Below are 17,381 nucleotides of genomic sequence, written 5' to 3'. Positions count from 1 at the left end.
GGTGTGAGGTAGGGGGATGCAGATGGGAAAACTGAGGCAGGCAGAGTGTCCCAGCAGAGGAGAGAGTCTGAAGTCTCAGCCACTGCCAAGGAGTTAGAACCCCCAAGGTCATCCCAGAGGGGGTAGGTCAGACACACTTGGAGGCTAGCAGATGCTTCTATGGATTTGAAGATAAAGGAACGGGGCCGTGAACTGAGGGATTCTGGGACTTTCAGAATCTGGGAAACAAGGAATCCAGTTTTTCTTGCAGTCTCTGGAATGTCACCTGACGCCTCAATTTCGGGCTGGTGAAACTCTCCTGGACTCCAAACTTAGGTGGATTCTTGGGACTCCCACCTAAGCCACACAGCTGACATCAAAAGCTTTGGCAGAACAGGAACACCACAGTGAGAGTCATGACTGCAGATGGGAACGAGTGGGTTTCTCGGAACCTGTGTCTCACAGCATGGGGAGTCGCTGTACCAATGTCCTAGTTGAGATCAAGCTCAAGTGAGGCCAAGAACTCCAGAGCCGCCAAGCTGTGGTGGCACACACCTTTAATCCCAGCACTCAGAAGGCAGAGACAGGTGGATCTCTCTGAGTTCGGGGCCAGCCTGATCTACAGAGTGAGTTCCAGGATAGCCAGGGCAACACAGAGAAACCCTGTCTCGAAAACCAAAAAATAAAAAGGAAAAGAGAGAGGACTGCAGAGCCAAAAGCTGGCTGTGGTGGGGTCCATGATTGTAATCTTATCTCGAGGGAGCCAGAGACAGGAGGACCCTGGGATTTAGCTAACCTAGTCTTCTTTTTTAGTGTTTTGTGGGGTTTTTTTTTTTTTTTTTTTTTTTTTTTTGAGACAGGGTTTCTCTGTTTAACAGTCCTGGCTGTCCTGGAACTCGCTTTAAAGATCAGGCTGGCCTCACACTCACAGAGATTCGCCTGCCTCTACGTCCACATTGCTGGGATTAAAGGTGTGTGTCACCACTGCCCAGCTAACCTAGCCTTCTCGAGTTTCACACCAGTATGGGATTGTCAAAAAATAAAAAGGTAAGGCTGGGTGTGGTGGCTCAAGACTTTCATTCCAGCACTTGGGAGGCAAAGCCAGGCAGATTTTTTTGAGTTCGTGCTGGCCTGGCATATGTAGTGAGTTTCAGGACAAGCCAGAGCTACATAAAGAGACCCGTCTCAAAAAAATAAAATGAAAAAATCAAAATAAATGCAACAGTAAAATATCAAATGGTAAAAGTTAAAATGTAAACAGCATCTGACAAACCACACCTAAAGTTGTCCCCTGGCCTCTGCATACATGTGCACACTCACAAGCGCCCTTCCCACATACATGCACACCCCACTACACATGCACATACATATCATACATACACGTATACAAGCTAGGATGGAAGATTGTAAAATGCGGAGAAGCCAGAGCAGATAGTTGTCTGTGAAGAGAAGCCTAAGACAGGCCTATGGGGCTGGCAGAGCGATGGGAGGCCTGAGGGAGGAAGTCAGGGAAGGTGCTTCTGCCCAAGGCCAAGCAGAAGGAATGGATCTCACAGGGAAGACTGAGCGTGCCAATGGGGGGGAAGAACTGGAGACTTAAGGGCGTGGTTAGGGAGTCACCCCCTTTTCCACTGCTGAGTTGTGAGACCAGGTAGGTATCCTGCACGCCGTAGCTGACTCCAGCTTCTGTTTCTGGTTAGGCTTGGCTGGAGGACTCTGGATCAGTGGGTGGCATACTTTCCTAGAATGGTAGCCTCACGTGCCTAGCTGGCAGTTAGTGGGTAGAAAAGGCCAGGCCAAGCCCCTGTCACCCTGGCCTAATCACCTACCATTTTGGGACCCTGGAAAGGCCAGGGCTAAAGCATATGTCTTAGCATCTGCTCCCTAACTGGGCTGTGTTTTGGGTTGGGCCCAGCAAATGTCTTTTCCCACTGTCCCCTGCCCCGCCAGTCCCCACCCACTGTCAGGCCTCAGACCTTGGGAGAGCAGGACTCTGCTCTTACAGAGACACAGACCTGCCTGCTCCCGGCACCTGGTATCTATTTTCCTGGGAAAATCAATAGCTCCAATATGTCAGCTCTTAAGTGGAGCTACAATAAATTACCCTGCCATTAAGCATACTGGCGGCTGCCGCCTCTGCCTCCCCATTAGGGAGACATTAGGCTTCCTGTGAAATTTCTCTGTGTGCTTTGCAATAATGAGGGCTGAGGTGTTGGTTTATGCCCCTGAGGGGCGAGGCAAAGGCTCCACACACAGTATGGTGGCATAGCACATCTTGGAGCTTCTACTATAGGGCTGCTGCTTCTCCAGCTTCCTGGCCAGACTCCTGTAGCAGAACACGCCTGAAAGAGTGGTTCCTCCAAAGAAGTGTGTTGGAGGATGGTTGCTCCAGGAACAGCCGGCTGAGGAATGGGGTCACTGCCCTGGACTAGAAGCCTTCAGGAGCAGGTAATGTGAAGGTGGTGTTTGTATCCGTGGCTGGGGTCTTGTGACTGAGCGCCATAAACTTGGTGGCTTGGAACAACAGACATGTGGGGATGCAGAGCCAGCACAGCAGTTCAGAGTGCTTGCGGCTCTCACAGAAGACCTGGGTTCTGTTCCCAGCATCCACATGGTGGCTGGAAACCATCCCTCACTCCAGTTTCAGGGGACTTAGCATCCTCTTCTGGCTTCCATGGGCACCAGGCACACACGCAGTGCACATACTTACATTCATTGGAAAACACATACATATAAAATAGACATTTTTTTTTTGTTTCTTTCAAGGCAGGGTTCTCTGTGTAACCCTGGCTTTATGGGCCTCACTATGTAGATGAGGCTGGCCTTGAATTCACAGAGATCTGACTGTCTCTACCTCCTGAGTGCTGGGGTTAAAAGTATGTACCATCACAGCCCAATTTAAAATTTTTAAAATTAAAAAAGAGGATGTAAGGCCAGGTGGTGGTGGTGCATAGCTTTAATCCCATCATTTAGGAGGCAGAGGCAGAAGGATCTCTGTGAGTTTGAGGCCAACTTGGACTTTACAGACTGAGCTGTCCCCCCAGCTACGATGTCTACTTCTGTCTCTGTTCTGAGACAGTCACTGAGACTGAGATGGGCTCACCCTAGGATGAAACTCTAACTCTTGCTCCACCTCCTTGCTTGGTCCCATGGGCTGTCCTAGGCAGCTCGTGTCTGGCTTCCCTCTAGAGATCCATCCAGGAGCCTGGCTTCCTGGCTTCACACTTTAGGGCCTCTAGAGCTTTACTACCTTCAGGAGGCCACCCCATCCCACCCCTCAGCTTGCACATTACCTATAGTTAAGTCCCTAGGTGCTGCTAGGTCTTTGCCAAGAGACTGGAGTCGTAGTGTGGGGTTCTGTGATGGAACAGGTGGGGCAGGACACAGGGAGGAGGACCTAGGCAGACAGGTGCCTCTGTTGACATAGCAGCTCTTAGCCAGGGTCCTGGGTTGGGCCTCTCGGCATGGGGAGGACTCACAGGTGTTGCTGGGCTCCAACATCTCTGATATTGCTCCTGCTCTAACACAGAGTGCCGTGAGCAAGAACATGAGTGTGGGGCTTTCCCCACTGCTAAGCGGGCACAGGAAAACAGCGTACTTCAGGTCACAAGGAGGCTCTTGATTTTGTTCCGTCCTGGGGTAGATTGCAGCTCCCAGGACCCTCTTTTGCCCATAAAGCAGTAAGTAATCAAAAGCTGAGCTCTCCTTCAGCACCACAGACTGAGTGTGCTGCCCAAGGAGGGAGACTGTGAGCAAAGGGAGGGCAAAACCAGGCCACAAGGTCCCAGCCTTCCTTATCCGGAGGGAACAAAGCAGGTAGGTTTACAGGTGGCCCACTAATCTCTCAGTTGGAACAGGTGCAAATTTCCCTCCACGTTCTGGATCTAACTTATTTCAGGTCCCTTTTTCCCTGGGTGGAGAAGTTTAAGTTCAACCCTCTAGCAGAGGAGCTTCAAGTGAAGACAGGTTAGTGGGCCTGAGTGTTTAGAGGTGATCTTCGTGTCTTCGGGAACTAGGCTGCTGCGCTCGAGGGGTTGTGGCTCTCCTTCTCTGCAGCCCAGTGAAGGCACCCTCCACCTCCTCGGGACTGCTGTGTAAGAATGGGCCTCCCAAGCTGGACGGTGGTGGCGCACACCTTTAATCCCAGGGAGGCAGAGGCAGGTGGATCTCTGTGAGTTCGAGGCCAGCCTGGTCTACAAGAACTAGTTCCAGGACAGGCACCAAAGCTACAGAGGGACTGTGGGGGGGGGGGAACAAAAACAAACAAAAAAAAAATGGGCCTTCCTCCAGCAGGATGCATCGCTAGCAGCCACGGGCTGAAGAGTCATCTTCCTAACTTCTCCCTTCCCACGCTCTGGTGCCTTCAGGCACTATCCCCTGAGCCAAATAAAAACATGGGGACTCTGCTCGCTCAGAAAGGATCCTAGATTTCTGGGACTCACAGCTGTCTGACCCATGAGACAGAAGGGGAGGCACTGGCATTTTTTGTGACTGGTTCACAGATCAAGAAGAAATCCAGGCCGGGCGGTGGTGGCGCACGCCTTTAATTCTAGCACTTGGGAGGCAGAGGCAGGTGGATCTCTGTGAGTTCAAGGCCAGGCTGATCTATAGAGCTAGTTCCAAGGCACTCTATAGAGCTAGTTCCAAGGTTGTTACACAGAGAAACTCTGTCTTGAAAAACAATACAAAACAAAGAACATATCCAGAATGACTGTCATTAGTGGGTGTTGTACTCCCACCCTAAACTCCCCACCCCCGGTGTGATACAACAGCATAGGTAGTAGCTACACAGAAGACACTATTAGGGCTGATTCTGTTTCTTGATTTTGTATTTTAAATTGGGTTGGTGTTCTAGCTATGTAGCCCAACCTGGCCTGAAACCAGTGATCCTCCCAGTGTTAGGATTACACGTTTGCCTGGCTAGAGCTGATCCCAGCTCAAAGCGCCAGACACACACTAGAGAGGTAGGGGGTGTCGTTCCAGAAGCGCCTCCCTGTAGGCTGGTACATTATTCAGGGTCTGGACATCCTGTGGTCTACACAGAGCCATTTCCATTCTCTGAGGGCAAATGAAGTCTGGGGACCTGGGGCAGTCTAGGAGAATGCGATGCCCCGACATGTCCTTTCGAGGGGATGGCCTGGCCGGTGGCGTCTATGGTGCGAAGCCTTCCCAGCTTCGGGCCTGAGGGCATAACTGAGGCGGTTGTAGCTGGCATCGGAGACATTGGCCAAGCAAGAGGCTGAGAGCCCGGATGGAGCACTAAGAATGGAAGACGTGCTTCTGGAGAAAAGGGACCAAATCACTTCCGTATGATGGTCCTGGAAAGAAGACAGCAGATGCCAAGGGTTCTCAAGTCTGTGAGCATCGCGGGCATCAGACTGACCAGCCCTTGGGTCTTCCGAGAGCGTCCCCGAGGGCTCAAGTCCCTAAGGAGAGACTGAGAGCTAGACAAACGCGAAAGCCCGCAGGTCACCTGGGCGGGACCCGGGACGGAAGAGCTCGCGGCAGGAAACACGTCATTTCCGTTGTGCGGAGCGGGGGGGGGGTACACACGTTGTGTAGTCGTGCAAAAGAGGTGATGTGAAGTTCGGCTTCCGGTTTTGTGCGACGGAAGCAACGAAATCGCCGTGCGCCGCAGAGTGCGAGCCGAGGTCGCAATGAACGGTGTCCTGTGTTCGCGGGCTGCGGGGTGAGCGCTGTGAGGTTTTGGTGGGCTAGGGCGGGAGGCGGCCGAGGCGGCGGGACGCTTACTGCTGACTCTCTTCCAGAGCGGTCCGGGCTCTGCGACTCGTGGGCTGGGCTTCGCGAAGCCTGCATCCGCCTCCCCATGGCCGGTCTCCAGCCCGACCCACAGACAGGGAAGAGGAGGAGGAAGACCCCAACCTCCCCATCCAGTTTTCCTCCAGCAAAGCCACCCCAGACCGCTGGACGGTGGAGCATTCCCTGGGGAAGGAGCACCAACGGCCCTGGTGGAAAGTGCTACCGATCTCCTTCAGCCTCACAGTTCTGCTCATCTGGTGCTATCTGAGGCAGGAGACCAGCACGGACCAGTGGTTGAGAGAGGTTTTGGGAGAGGTAGACAAGGAAGACGAGGAGGAGCCAGACGATCGTCTGGAGGAAACTGAAGCTCCGACTTTCTACGGAGCTAGAACGTAACGGTTCCTGCTGAGGAAGGAAACAGGCAGCCGTCCTTGTTCCTTTGTCAAGTTTGGCGATTTCTGACCTGGTACTGCGTGCGTCTTCGATGCTTTTAAGGGACTTGGATGGCGCTGAAACGCGAGAACACAGCACGGAATTGGGGGCTCGAAATCTGACCCTTGCCAGACACGAATGCCCAGTGCTTACGTCCAAAGGACTTTTGAGGTTCATAGAAAAGGTTTTGGCTGCACCGTGCGCTGTTGAATTTGTGATGTGTTTGTACAGCCTAATCATGTTTCCAGAGCAGTTCCGGTGGGGGTGTTATCTGCAGGTCATTGCTTTCTGAGACAGAGTAACTTCAGAAGTTTTACACTTTGTATTGTGCCACGGTGTGTACAACATCCGTTGAAGCTACTTTAAATACAAACAAATGGAAAATACATTTGGTAAAGCTTAATGAACACAATTCTCTCCTCCCCTTGCATCAAGTGGTTTTTTGTTGTGGTGGTCACTGATTTTTGATTGTTTTGAGACAGAGTCTCCCTGTATAGTTCTGGCTGGTCTGGAACTAGCTGTTATAGACTAGCCTCACCTCAGCCAGGGATCTGCCTGTCTCTGCCTTCAGCTCTCTAGTGATGGGATTAAAGATGTGTACCAGGACTTATGACATCTTGTTTTTAAAAAGAGTAATTTTTTTTTTAAATCTATGTATTATGTATATAGTGTTCTGGGCACCAGATCTCATAGATGGGTGTGAGCCATCATGTGGTTGCTGGGAACTGAACTCAGGACCTCTGGCATAGCATTTCGTGCTCTTAACCACTGAGCCATCTCTCCAGCCCAAAAGAGTAATTTTTTAGGCCAAGCAGTTAACCTTTTCTGCCCCCCCCCCTTCCATTTGAGAACTTAAAACCAAGCAAAACAAAAACCAGTGCTTGCCAGAAGTGGTAGTGGATGCCTGTAATCCCATCACTTAGAAGACTGAGGCAGGAGGATCCTAAGTTTGAGGTCTGCCTGGGCTACATAGGGAGACCCTGTCTCAAGAAACAAAATGATTTTTCAATGACACAATGAATTTTTGTTTTTGCCTTTTTATTTTTTGAAGAAAAGAAAAATGTCAGGGGCTGGAGAGATGGCCTTGCTACACTTTCAGAGACCTTGAGTTCAAGTTCCAGCACCCACCCACGTGGTGGTGGCTCACCTCCATCTGTAGTGGGAGGCGATGCCCTCTTCTGGTGTAAAGGTGAACACGCAGATAACACACTCATAGATGTATTAGATAAATAACTTTTTAAAATTATTTATTTATTATGTATACAATGTTCTGTCTGTGTGTATGTCTGCTGGCCAGAAGAGGGCACCAAACCTCATTACAGATGGTTGTGAGCCACCAAGTGGTTGCCGGCAATTGAACTCAGGACCCTTGAAAGAGCAGGCAGTGCTCTTAACCACTGAGCCATCTCTCCCGCCCGATAAATAATTTTTTTTAAAAGGTCACATTCCATGCAGCAGGCCCACAGTGCAGCTAGGCTGGTCACTTCTCCCTGGTGATGTGCGTAGTTGAACTCACAAGCAGAGGAGAGCTTTGGCTGTTTGGCACAGTGGGTACACTTAAGCATCTGTTTTGTTTTGTGCTGTTTGTTGTTGTTTTTGTGTTTTGAAACAGGGTTTCTAGGGAACCCCGTCTGTCCTGGAACTTGTTCTGTAGACCAGGTTGGCTTTTGTGTTCCCTAAGGTGCTCAGCCTGGTGACTTTCTGGGTAAACATCGGCTAGGGAGAGGCCCTGCAAATATGAGCCAGCACAGGTGATTGCTGCATGCATATGAGGTAGACAAACCGTTAGGCAGAAAGAAACAATTACATATAACATGTTCTTTCAAAGGGAAAGTAGTTAATCTAACAGCCACTTAAAAATTAGGTTTATTTTATGTGTATGATATATGTATGAGTACCACATGCTTGCCTGGTGCCCATGCAGGTCAGAAGAGGGTGTCAGTCCCTGGAACCGGAGTTATGGCTGTGAGTCGATATATGGGTCCTGGGAACTGGCCTTGGGTCCTCTGGAAGAGGAGTCAGTAACCACTGAGTCATTTCTCCAGCCCCAACAGCCACTTTTTTGTAAGTTCTTAAAAATGGACGGTCTCAGTAGTGTTGGGCAGTCTCTCAAAAAGTGAGCTATTACACACAGAGAAAAACTTGTTTTTTTTTTTTTTCCCCCATTAGTTCTAGCACTGCATAACAGCTTCAATAAAAAGGAAATTTCTAGCCAGGCACTGGTGGCACACACTTTTAATCCCAGCACTCGGGAGGCAGAGGCAGGCGGATCTCTGTGAGTTCGATGCCAGCCTGGTTTACAAGAGCTAGTTCCAGGACAGGCTCTAAAGTTACAGAGAAACCCTGTCTCAACCCCTGCCCCCATGAATAAAAAAAATAAAAAGGAAACTTTTAGATCTTACGTGGGCACCACAGGTGATCTAGTTTTCAATTCCCACTCCGCAGCAATCTTTGAGATGTGTTTATTCCTCTGTAGGTGCCCCCGTCTGTCCTTCCCTCTTTGTTGTTTGATCTATTTTGAAATGACAATGTTCCTGGTTCTGTTTTTGTTTTGAGACAGTCTCAGGTATAGCCAGGGCTGGCCTAGACTCACTATCTCCACCTCTTGAGTGAGGATTACATGCTTGTGCAACCACATCACCTTCCTTTTTTTAAAAAAAAGTTAATTTCAGGGTTTGTGGGCTAGGGCTAATGCTCAGGGTGGAGTACCTGGCTAGCAATCACAAGGCCCTGCGTTCTACCTCTAGCACCACAACCAAAACAAGCTACCAAAAGCTTCAAACAAATTGTCTACAGAATGCCACGGAAGAAGTCAGTCACCCTACCAGCAAATGATAATTTTACCTTTTCCGTATTTTTAAATGTAGCTTACATATTTGGGCCATATTATCTTTGTTCATGTTTCATATCGGTGTTCCTGGAAATGGGACAGATTATTTTCTGTAAGCAGGAGGATCAATTGCTTTTCAGCTTTTCCTTTCAGAGTACTTGCATTTACGATGTCTCCTGCCACACAGTTACATGCTAATGAATGCTAGCCCTGAGTTCTACCGAATTCATCCTAGCACCTGCGGAGCCCCGCCCACAACGTGCAACCAGCACCTTGAATCCTAGCTCAGTCAATCCTGACCACCCACCCTGTACATCCTTTATCCTAGGCGCTCATCTGCCAACCTTTTAAAACACAATGATTTTTTAAAAAAGCATCTCGGAGAATTCACACTCTACCCATCCTTAAACTCACAATTTGATAAAAGGGGCGGCCATCGCCACGGTCTAATTATACACTTTTTCTAGCTAAAAGAAGCTTGTGCCCACCTGCAGCCCCCGCGTCCCAACACCGGCCCACGGCGCTGGACCTAAAGGCCAGCGAAGGGACTCTACAACAACGGGCGTGTCCTGCTTTGCGCCCATAACTTGCTGCCGTAGGGGGCCCGTAGGTTCTGCGTGTCGCCCCCGCCGCACAGCGCGCGTGGGCGAGGGGTCGACGGGGGCGTGGCCGGCGCGGCGTGCCTGGGGGTGTGGCCGGCGCGGCGGGGGGCGCAGGGGGCTCGGTGCGGGGGGAGATCCGGGGGCGCCGACGCGGCGCATGCGCGCTGCATTGTTTTGACTGAAAATGCCGTCGGTTTCGAAAGCGGCGGCGGCGTCGCTGAGCGGGTCCCCCCCGCAGACCGAGAAACCAACCCACTACAGGTCAGTGCCTGGGCTGCGGCCCGTGGCCTCCGGGACGCTGCGGCGCAGGGGAGCGGCTCGCGCGCGCCCCGGGCCCGGGTGTCGCCGCTGAGGGTGCGCCCCGCCCGCGCCCCCGCCACCAGCCCTTGCGGGTCACGCCGTCCGTGCGCGGGCCGCCGCCTGAGGTGGAGAGGTGGCGCCCGGGGTCTTCGGTGACCATTGGCCTGGGGGCTGGGCTTGCTTCTGGTCTCCCGCGACCCTGTGAGCCAGGCTGGAGTCTGGGAACAGCGCTTGCGTTCCGGGCTCAGGGCCGCGCCTGGGCTGGAGATGGACGCACGACCACCCGGACGCGGGCTGTCGTCGCCCGAGCTTGAGAGGCGGCGCCCAGGGTCTGGGGTGGCTTCTGGGTTGGAGGCGGAGTCGCACCTAGGGTCGGATGGACGCTTGGGCTGTGAGCCTGGGGGTCGTTTCTGCGGCGTAGAAGAGGGGTTGCGCTTGGTGTGGGCGGGTGGAGCTTGCAGTCCATCTGGAACCCGAGAAGGGAGTTGCGCGGGAGTCGGTTGGTGGGGTCTGGGGATTGAGAGGTGGCGCCTGGGGTCAGGGACTGTATCGAAGGGGGCGGAGAATGGAGTCTAGTTGTGAAGTTATCTGGGATCGGACTTGGGGTGACACGCTCCGAGGAGGTGTGCGTCTTGAGTTGGGAGATCTTATCTGGGGACTGGGAAGTGGTATTTGGGGTCAAGGGATTGAGAATCTGTTTGGAGTTACCTGGTCTCTGAGTTGGGGAGTGGCGCCTGGGGTCCAGGGACTGTGCCCGTGGAAAGGGGAGGGTACCAGGCCGTGGAAGTCAGATGGACTCGGGCGGTAGGTGGGCGGGGGAGGGGTGGCTTCGTGTCTGGGACCCTGCCCCGCCGCGTCCCAGGGGCCTCCAGCCGGCGGCGGCTGCGGCCCGCAACGCTGTTTGTCTTTTTAGGTATCTAAAGGAGTTTAGGACAGAGCAGTGCTCCCTGTTTTTGCAGCATAAGTGCAGCCAGCACAGGCCGTTCACCTGTTTCCATTGGCATTTCCTAAATCAGCGTCGGCGCAGACCGCTCCGACGGCGGGATGGCACCTTCAACTACAGCCCGGACGTTTACTGCTCCAAGTACGATGAGGCCACCGGCCTGTGTCCTGACGGCGACGAGTAAGTGGGGCTCCGGTGGGTGGCTGCTGGCCTTTCCCCAGGACAGGTCAACAGGTTCTTGAGGTTCCTGTTTTGTGTTGAGACAAGATCTGTATGTAGCCCTGGCTGTCCTGGAACACTCTGTAGACCAAGCTGGCTTCCAACTCAGAGATCCACCTGCCTCCACTCCCCAGGTACTGGGGTTAAAGATGTGCGCCACTATGCTGACTTTTTAGTTCTTTTTAATATCTGCTACCTGTAGAGGGGAACCTCATTTTTACGCAGGTTTTCCAGGGCTTTGCTGTGTGTGTGTGTGTTTCTCCCCGTTTTTAAACTAGTTCACTGAACTACTATGTGTGTTGTAGGGGGAAATCTTTGGTAATTCAGGCTGATTTTGATTCACTTTCTTATCCCTTATTTTGATTTCATCCTTATCCCTCCCAATGCTCTATTTAAAAATTGGCCAGAGTTTTGCAGCTACCTGATTTAAAAGGGTTTTGTGTGGCTGGTTGCTTTTCAGTCAAGTACTTGCTTACACATAAGCATGGAATGTTTCCTTGCTGCTCACTGTGCATTTTTGTTTTGTTTTACATCCTGACCACAAAAAAAAAAAAATACAGAATGTTTCATGAATTTGCGTGTCATCCTTGCACAGGGGCCATGCTAGTTTTCTCTGTCATTCCAATTTTAGTTTATGTGCTGCCGAAGCGAGCACTTACCTGTGTATTTTAAAGGAGGGGAGCAGAATTGTTACTCTGAGAAGGATTCGTGGGATGATTTTACCTTTTATTATTAATAATGTACTGGGCATGAAATAACACCCATGGCCCTGCATATGCTAGGCAAGGCCTTTACCACTGAGCTACCGTCTCAGCTCATTCTTTTTATAAAAAAGGAAAATTATTTTTTTTGCACGTTGACATTTATGTAATACTTTCAAATTTTAATAAGTCAAGGTTTTTCTTGGGTTGGTTTATATTTTATAGGTTTCTAATGGTATTATGAATAGATGTCTTTACTTGTGTGTCTGTGCATGTGTGCTTATGTGTGCAGGTGCAGAGTGTGTGTGGGTGCTCACACTTGGGCATTCACAGAGTGGAGTTCGCAGGTCAGTCTCATATGTGTTCATTACTTTGTTTTGAAAAAGAGTCTTTCAGCAGGGCAGTGGTGGCGCACGCCTTTAATCCCAGCACTCGGGAGGCAGAAGCAGTTCGAGGCCAGCTTGGTCTACAAGAGCTAGTTCCAGTACAGGCTTGATAGCTACAGCGAAACCCTGTCTCCAAAAACAAAAACAAAACAAACAAACAAACAAACAAACAAAAAGGCTTTCATTGTGCTGGAGCTGGTTAAGTGGGTTAAGCTCTCTGGTCTGCTAGCAAGCAGGCGCTAGGGACTGCTGTCTTTGCCTCCCTGTCTCGGATTGTGAGTGTGTGCCACTGTGCCCGCCTTTTTTCCCTTTTTTCTCTTTTCTTTTTCTTTCCTTTTTCTTTCTCTCTCTCTTTTTTAGGGTTCTAGGGATCAAACTCAGTTCTTTGTATCTGCAAGGCAAACATCTTACTGACTGAGCCATCTCTCCAGCCCCAATGTCTTCGTTGTGTTCAGAGAGAACATAGTATCAGGAGGTGTCACCTCTGTCCTTTGGGCAGTTTGGGGATGTGGGGGCGGGGTAGCTGCTTCCTGCCTGTGAGGTCAGTCTCTGTCTCGAAGACCTAATCTCTTGACACATCAGAGGATCTGGCACCCGTGAAGTCATCGTAATAGTCATACAGAATTGTGGTGCTGGAGGTTCTTTTTTGTTCTTTGTTGGATATGGGGAAATGTGGCTGTTTTCATATATTTGTTACTAGGGAGAGAAAGAACCCAAGGACAAACCCTCTCCCACTGATTGATCCATATCCCTAGCTTCCTTCCAAGTCTCAAATGGCCTGAAACTCACTGTGTAGACCAGGCTGGCCTCTAACTTCCAGTAATTGCTTGAGTCTGCCTCCTGAGTGCTGGGATCAAAAGCATGCATGCTCACCATACTGGGCTTTTTGCTTATTTATTCCTTTAATAGGATTCTTTTTATGTAATATAGGCTGATATTTCAACTTTGATTCTTCTGCCTTATTCTCCCAAGGCTGGATTACAGGTTCTGTCATACTTGGCATTGTGCTTTTCCTTTCTTTTTTCTTTTCCTTTTTTGTCTTGTTTTCAAGACAGGGTTTCTGTGTGTAACAGTCCTAGCTGTCCTGGAACTAGCTTTTGTAGACCAGGCTGGCCTCAAAAACTCACAGAGATCAACCAGCCTCTGTTTCTTGAGTGCTAGGATTAAAGGCATGCATCACTCACCACTGCCCAGCTTTTCTTTTTTTTCTTTTTTGTGGTGCATTGGTGTTTTGCCTGCATGCGTGTCTGTGTGACGGTTTCAGATCTCCTGGAATTGGAGTTACAGAGTTGTGAACTGCCTTTTGGGTGCCCTGGGAGTGTAGCCAGTGCTTTTAACTATGGAACCATCTCTTCCTCTCCAGTCCCATCCTTTGTTTTTCTTTCTTTTCTTTTCTTTTTCTTTTTTTATTTTTGGTTTTGGTTTTTGTTGTTTTCTTTTTCTTTGAGACATGGTTTCTCTCTGTTGCTCTGGCTCTCCTGGAACTTGTTCTGTAGACCAGGCTGACCTTGAACTCGTGGAGATCCATCCACCTGGCTCTGCCACCTAAAGGCCTGCACTACCACCTTTGTCCTTTGGGCAGTTTGGGGCTAGCTGCTTCCTGCTCAGAGGTAGGGGTAGGGTGTGTGTGTGTGTGTGTTTTGTACACATGAAAATTCAGATGCCCACAAAGGCCGGAGGATCTTCTGGAGCTGGCGTTACAGATGGTTGTGAATTACTCACTGTGAGTTCTGGAAGCTCAACTTAGCTGCTCTGCAAGAGCAGTATATGCTTTTTTTTTCATCAGTTTTTTCCTTAAATGTATTTATTTTCATTTTATGTATATTGATGTTTTTCCATGAGCGTCCTGTCCCCTGGAACTGGAGTTAGAGACACTTGTGAGCTGCCTTGTGGGTGCTGGGAATTGAACTTAGGAGGAGCATTACATGATCTTAATTGCTGAGCCATCTCTCCAGCCCCTCATAGAAAGATTTTTAGTGGATATATTGTTGTTGTTAAAGTAGCTTGAGGGGTGAACTAGATAAATAGTACAGCCTACTAGAGCTTCAGTTACTGTAATGTTCTAGAGCCAGCAACATGGCTCACTGGGTAAAGGCACTAGCTGCCAAGCCTGATGGTTTCAGTTTTATCCCTGGGACTCACATAATGGAAGAAGAAAACGCATACGAATTATACTCTGGCTTCCATACATTTGCTGTTGTATATGTGCATGCTGGCGCACACACTCTAAATACGTATAGTAATTTGTTGTTGTTTTCAGACAGAATTTCTCTGTGTAGCCCTGCCTCTCCTGGAACTCGCTCTTAGACCAGGCTGTCCTCAAACTCAAGAGATCTGTCTGTCTCTACCTCCTAAGTGCTAGGATTAAAGGTGTGCACCACCACCACCCAGCAGTAATTTTTTTTCCTAGACATAATTTGTGTAGCCTTGGTTGGCCTGGTTTTGAACTCACAGAAATCTACCTGCTTAAAGACACCTGTGGTATTTAAATTAATTTCTTTTGAACTGGCTCCTTCGAACATGTCCTCAGAAGACAGGTGACTCTCTGGCTAAGATGTAGCCTCAGTTCCCAATTTTCCATGATCTCTTGGTCACCTTGGGGCTGCTGCTACCTGAGTTTAGAGCTGGAATTCATGAGACAAATGGTACCCTAGAGTAGGGCCTGGGGATATCTTGTAGAATTCACCAGTGATAATTTTAATTTGTAAAGGGAAAGCATGCCTTAGGCTGGAGGGTTGGCTTCGTGGTTAGGAGCACTTGTTGCTCTTACAGATGACTTGGGCTCAGTTCCCAGCACCCACATGGCAACCAACAACACACCTATGACTCCAGGCCCAGGGAATCAACATTTTCTGAAGTCTGCAGGTGCCAGGTACATACATGGTATACAGATATACACACAGGCAAAATGCTCATATACATACAATAAAATAAATCTAAAAAGCAGAGAAATAGAGGTTGGAGAGATGGCTCAGAGATTAAGAGCACTGGCTGCTTTTCCAGAGGACCTGAGTTAAATTCTCAGCAACCACATGGTAGCTCACAACCATCTATAATGAGATCTGGTGCCCTCTCCTGGCATGCATACAGAATAAATAAATAAACCTTTAAAAAAAAGAGAGAGAGAGAGAAATAAAGCCTGTCTCGGGCAATTTGGTGGTCTTGGTTATTGGAGCATGTCACTGCTGGGCACCCAGGGTGTGTCGCTCTGTAGATCCGCCTGCCTCTGCCTCGCGCAAGTTCTGGTATTAAAGGCATGTGCCACCACTTCCTGGCTGGTGTGTCCATTCTTAATGGAATGAAGTGTGCTGCAGTGAACACCAGCCTCTAGGTGTTCTTTAGTTGTGAGGGGTAATTAATCATATGCAGTCGTTACTGACACGCCAGCTAACGTTTAGGCTTAGTAGCTTGTAGTTTATCATTAGGAAACCTAAGAGGGACTTGTCCAGATGCTTGCCATTCAGTTGGGGATGTATTCTGTGGGCATGTGTGTCTAAAAAGGGTCAGATAGGTCTTAGGAAAGATTTTTGTGTGTAATTTATCTCAAGCACATGGGATGAGTTGCTCTTCAGGAAGCGTCTGACAGGCTGCCTCTGCTGGGAGTCTCTGCTTAGCAATTACTGAGAAGGACTTCCCCACCGCTGCACGTGTGCAATGGCTGTCATTTATCTTATTAGTAATTGCATATTCTGGTTCATGCAGGGTTGCCATAGGAATTGTAAATTAGATAGTACCTTCCAGAGTATTGATGGTGGGGCTTTCCCTCTATCTCAGGGTCTTGAAATCCTTTATTTTTGGCATAGTACTATCAAACAGTAAGTATTTATTATAGTGCTGGAAATAGTACCCAGGTCCTCAAGAAAGCTAGGCTTTACCTCTGAGCCCCATGCCTAGACCCACAAATCCATTATTTTAAAACATCATTTCTTAGTGCAAAGCCTCTTTAGCCAGTGTGTGGTAAAGAGAGCATCCAGTTAGTTTTGATGGTGGCTGGGCCCATCCAGGGCTCTGGGTCTGCTCCAGGGGGGTGGGCACCTCTAGATGGGCAGCACTGCTGGCACTTCTCAGTAGCCCTTCTCGGCCCTCACTCTTTCCTTCTGGTTTCCGCACTGTCACCAACCTCGATGAGCACCCCCCTTCCCTTGTACCATCTCCCCCCTTGGAGTCCTTCCAACGCTCCCTTGTCCACACACACACACACACACACACACACACACACCACACCACACCACACCACACCACACCACACCACACCACACACTTTGGGAAAGCTTGCTGCCAAACAGTCTCGTTAAGATTCCTGTTGCACTCTTTCCTGGTTGGTGATCACCCCCTTACCGCTTCCTCTTAAGACCCCTATTCAGCCTGTCCTCCCCTCTAACACTCCTTGGGCAACTTCAGGACCCCTGCCAACTACTTCATTTGAGGGTTGGTCCCAAACAGTACTGCCTGCTTCATCCCTGGCTGACATCTTGCCCTTTTTTTCTGGTGGGCGTGACATTTTTCCAACATTGGCCTCTGTTGGTTGCTTTGGGTCATGTGTGATGTTCCTTGCCCGCATGGGAATTGGGCTTCAGGCTTCACATGGCCTGCTTAGGTTGACCAACTAATTAGTTAGTGGTGGATCCATGTTGACCCACACCCATTAAGCAGCATCTAGGGCAGGTAGTGGGGTTAAATTCATGCCGGTGCACATCCAGTATGGGTGCTCCTGGGGCTGCAAGCACAGTAAGTCAGTCTGTCTGTATCCATTTATCTTCTTACTATGGCTTTGGCTGACTTCAGACCCACAGGATCTATCTCTGCCTCCCAAGTGCTTGAATTAAAGTCATGTGTAACCACACCCAGGACGTCTCTTTTGAGGTAGTTTCTGGGGTGGAAAAAGAGACTGGCTCACAGGATAGAAGCTTCTGCTCTTACCTGAGACCAGGTTCGGTACCTCTTAGCATGAAGTATGCCTTCCTGAACTCTAGGAGGCAAAGACCTTTCAGGGGAACCAGGAGTGTGTACCGTACCTATGGTTGTTTGGATGGAGAAGGTTCAGGTGTTCACTGTGTGCCAACTGACTGTTGTTGACTTAGAGTCTGTCCCTAGTGATGTAGTTGGCTAAAGACTACATTTATTTATTTATTTATTTATTGAAGATTTCTGTCTTTTCCCCGCCACTGCCTCCCATTTCCCTCCCCCTCCCCCAACAAGTCCCCCTCCCTTGTCAGCCCAAAGATCCAT

The 17,381-nt window shown here is 49.6% G+C and overlaps 2 protein-coding genes and 1 non-coding gene across 9 annotated transcripts in view; 2 read left to right on the top strand and 1 right to left on the bottom strand.

Moving 5' to 3' along the window:
• The first annotated feature begins 5,510 nt into the window (after positions 1–5,510).
• Positions 5,511–6,583, top strand: Uqcc4 (ubiquinol-cytochrome c reductase complex assembly factor 4). The gene is made up of 2 exons (XM_050137316.1): positions 5,511–5,668; positions 5,748–6,583. The coding sequence occupies exons 1-2, from the start codon at positions 5,637–5,639 to the stop codon at positions 6,133–6,135; spliced, it is 420 nt and encodes a 139-aa protein (XP_049993273.1). The 5' UTR covers positions 5,511–5,636; the 3' UTR covers positions 6,136–6,583.
• Positions 6,584–9,720: 3,137 nt separating this feature from the next.
• Unkl (unk like zinc finger) overlaps positions 9,721–17,381 on the top strand; it is a 43,171-nt gene continuing 35,510 nt past the window's right edge. For 3 of the 7 annotated variants that reach the window (XR_007588351.1, XM_050120202.1, XM_050120036.1), the window contains exon 1: positions 9,875–11,026. Coding sequence is in view for 4 of the 7 variants with exons in the window: in XM_050120202.1 (XP_049976159.1) it covers positions 10,695–11,026 (332 nt within the window). In the remaining 3 variants the exon portion in view is untranslated. The other 4 variants (XM_050120272.1, XM_050120146.1, XM_050120351.1 and 1 more) reach the window with 3 other exon arrangements.
• LOC126498740 (U6 spliceosomal RNA) lies at positions 11,616–11,720 on the bottom strand. Its single transcript, XR_007590886.1, has one exon. It is a non-coding gene; the product is annotated as a U6 spliceosomal RNA (small nuclear RNA).

The sequence above is a fragment of the Alexandromys fortis genome, unplaced genomic scaffold (assembly GCF_014885135.2).
Source record: "Alexandromys fortis isolate MF-2015 unplaced genomic scaffold, M_Fortis_MF-2015_v1.1 scaffold_29, whole genome shotgun sequence".
Lineage (NCBI taxonomy): Eukaryota > Metazoa > Chordata > Mammalia > Rodentia > Cricetidae > Alexandromys > Alexandromys fortis.
This window is presented reverse-complemented; position numbering and strand designations above follow the sequence as displayed.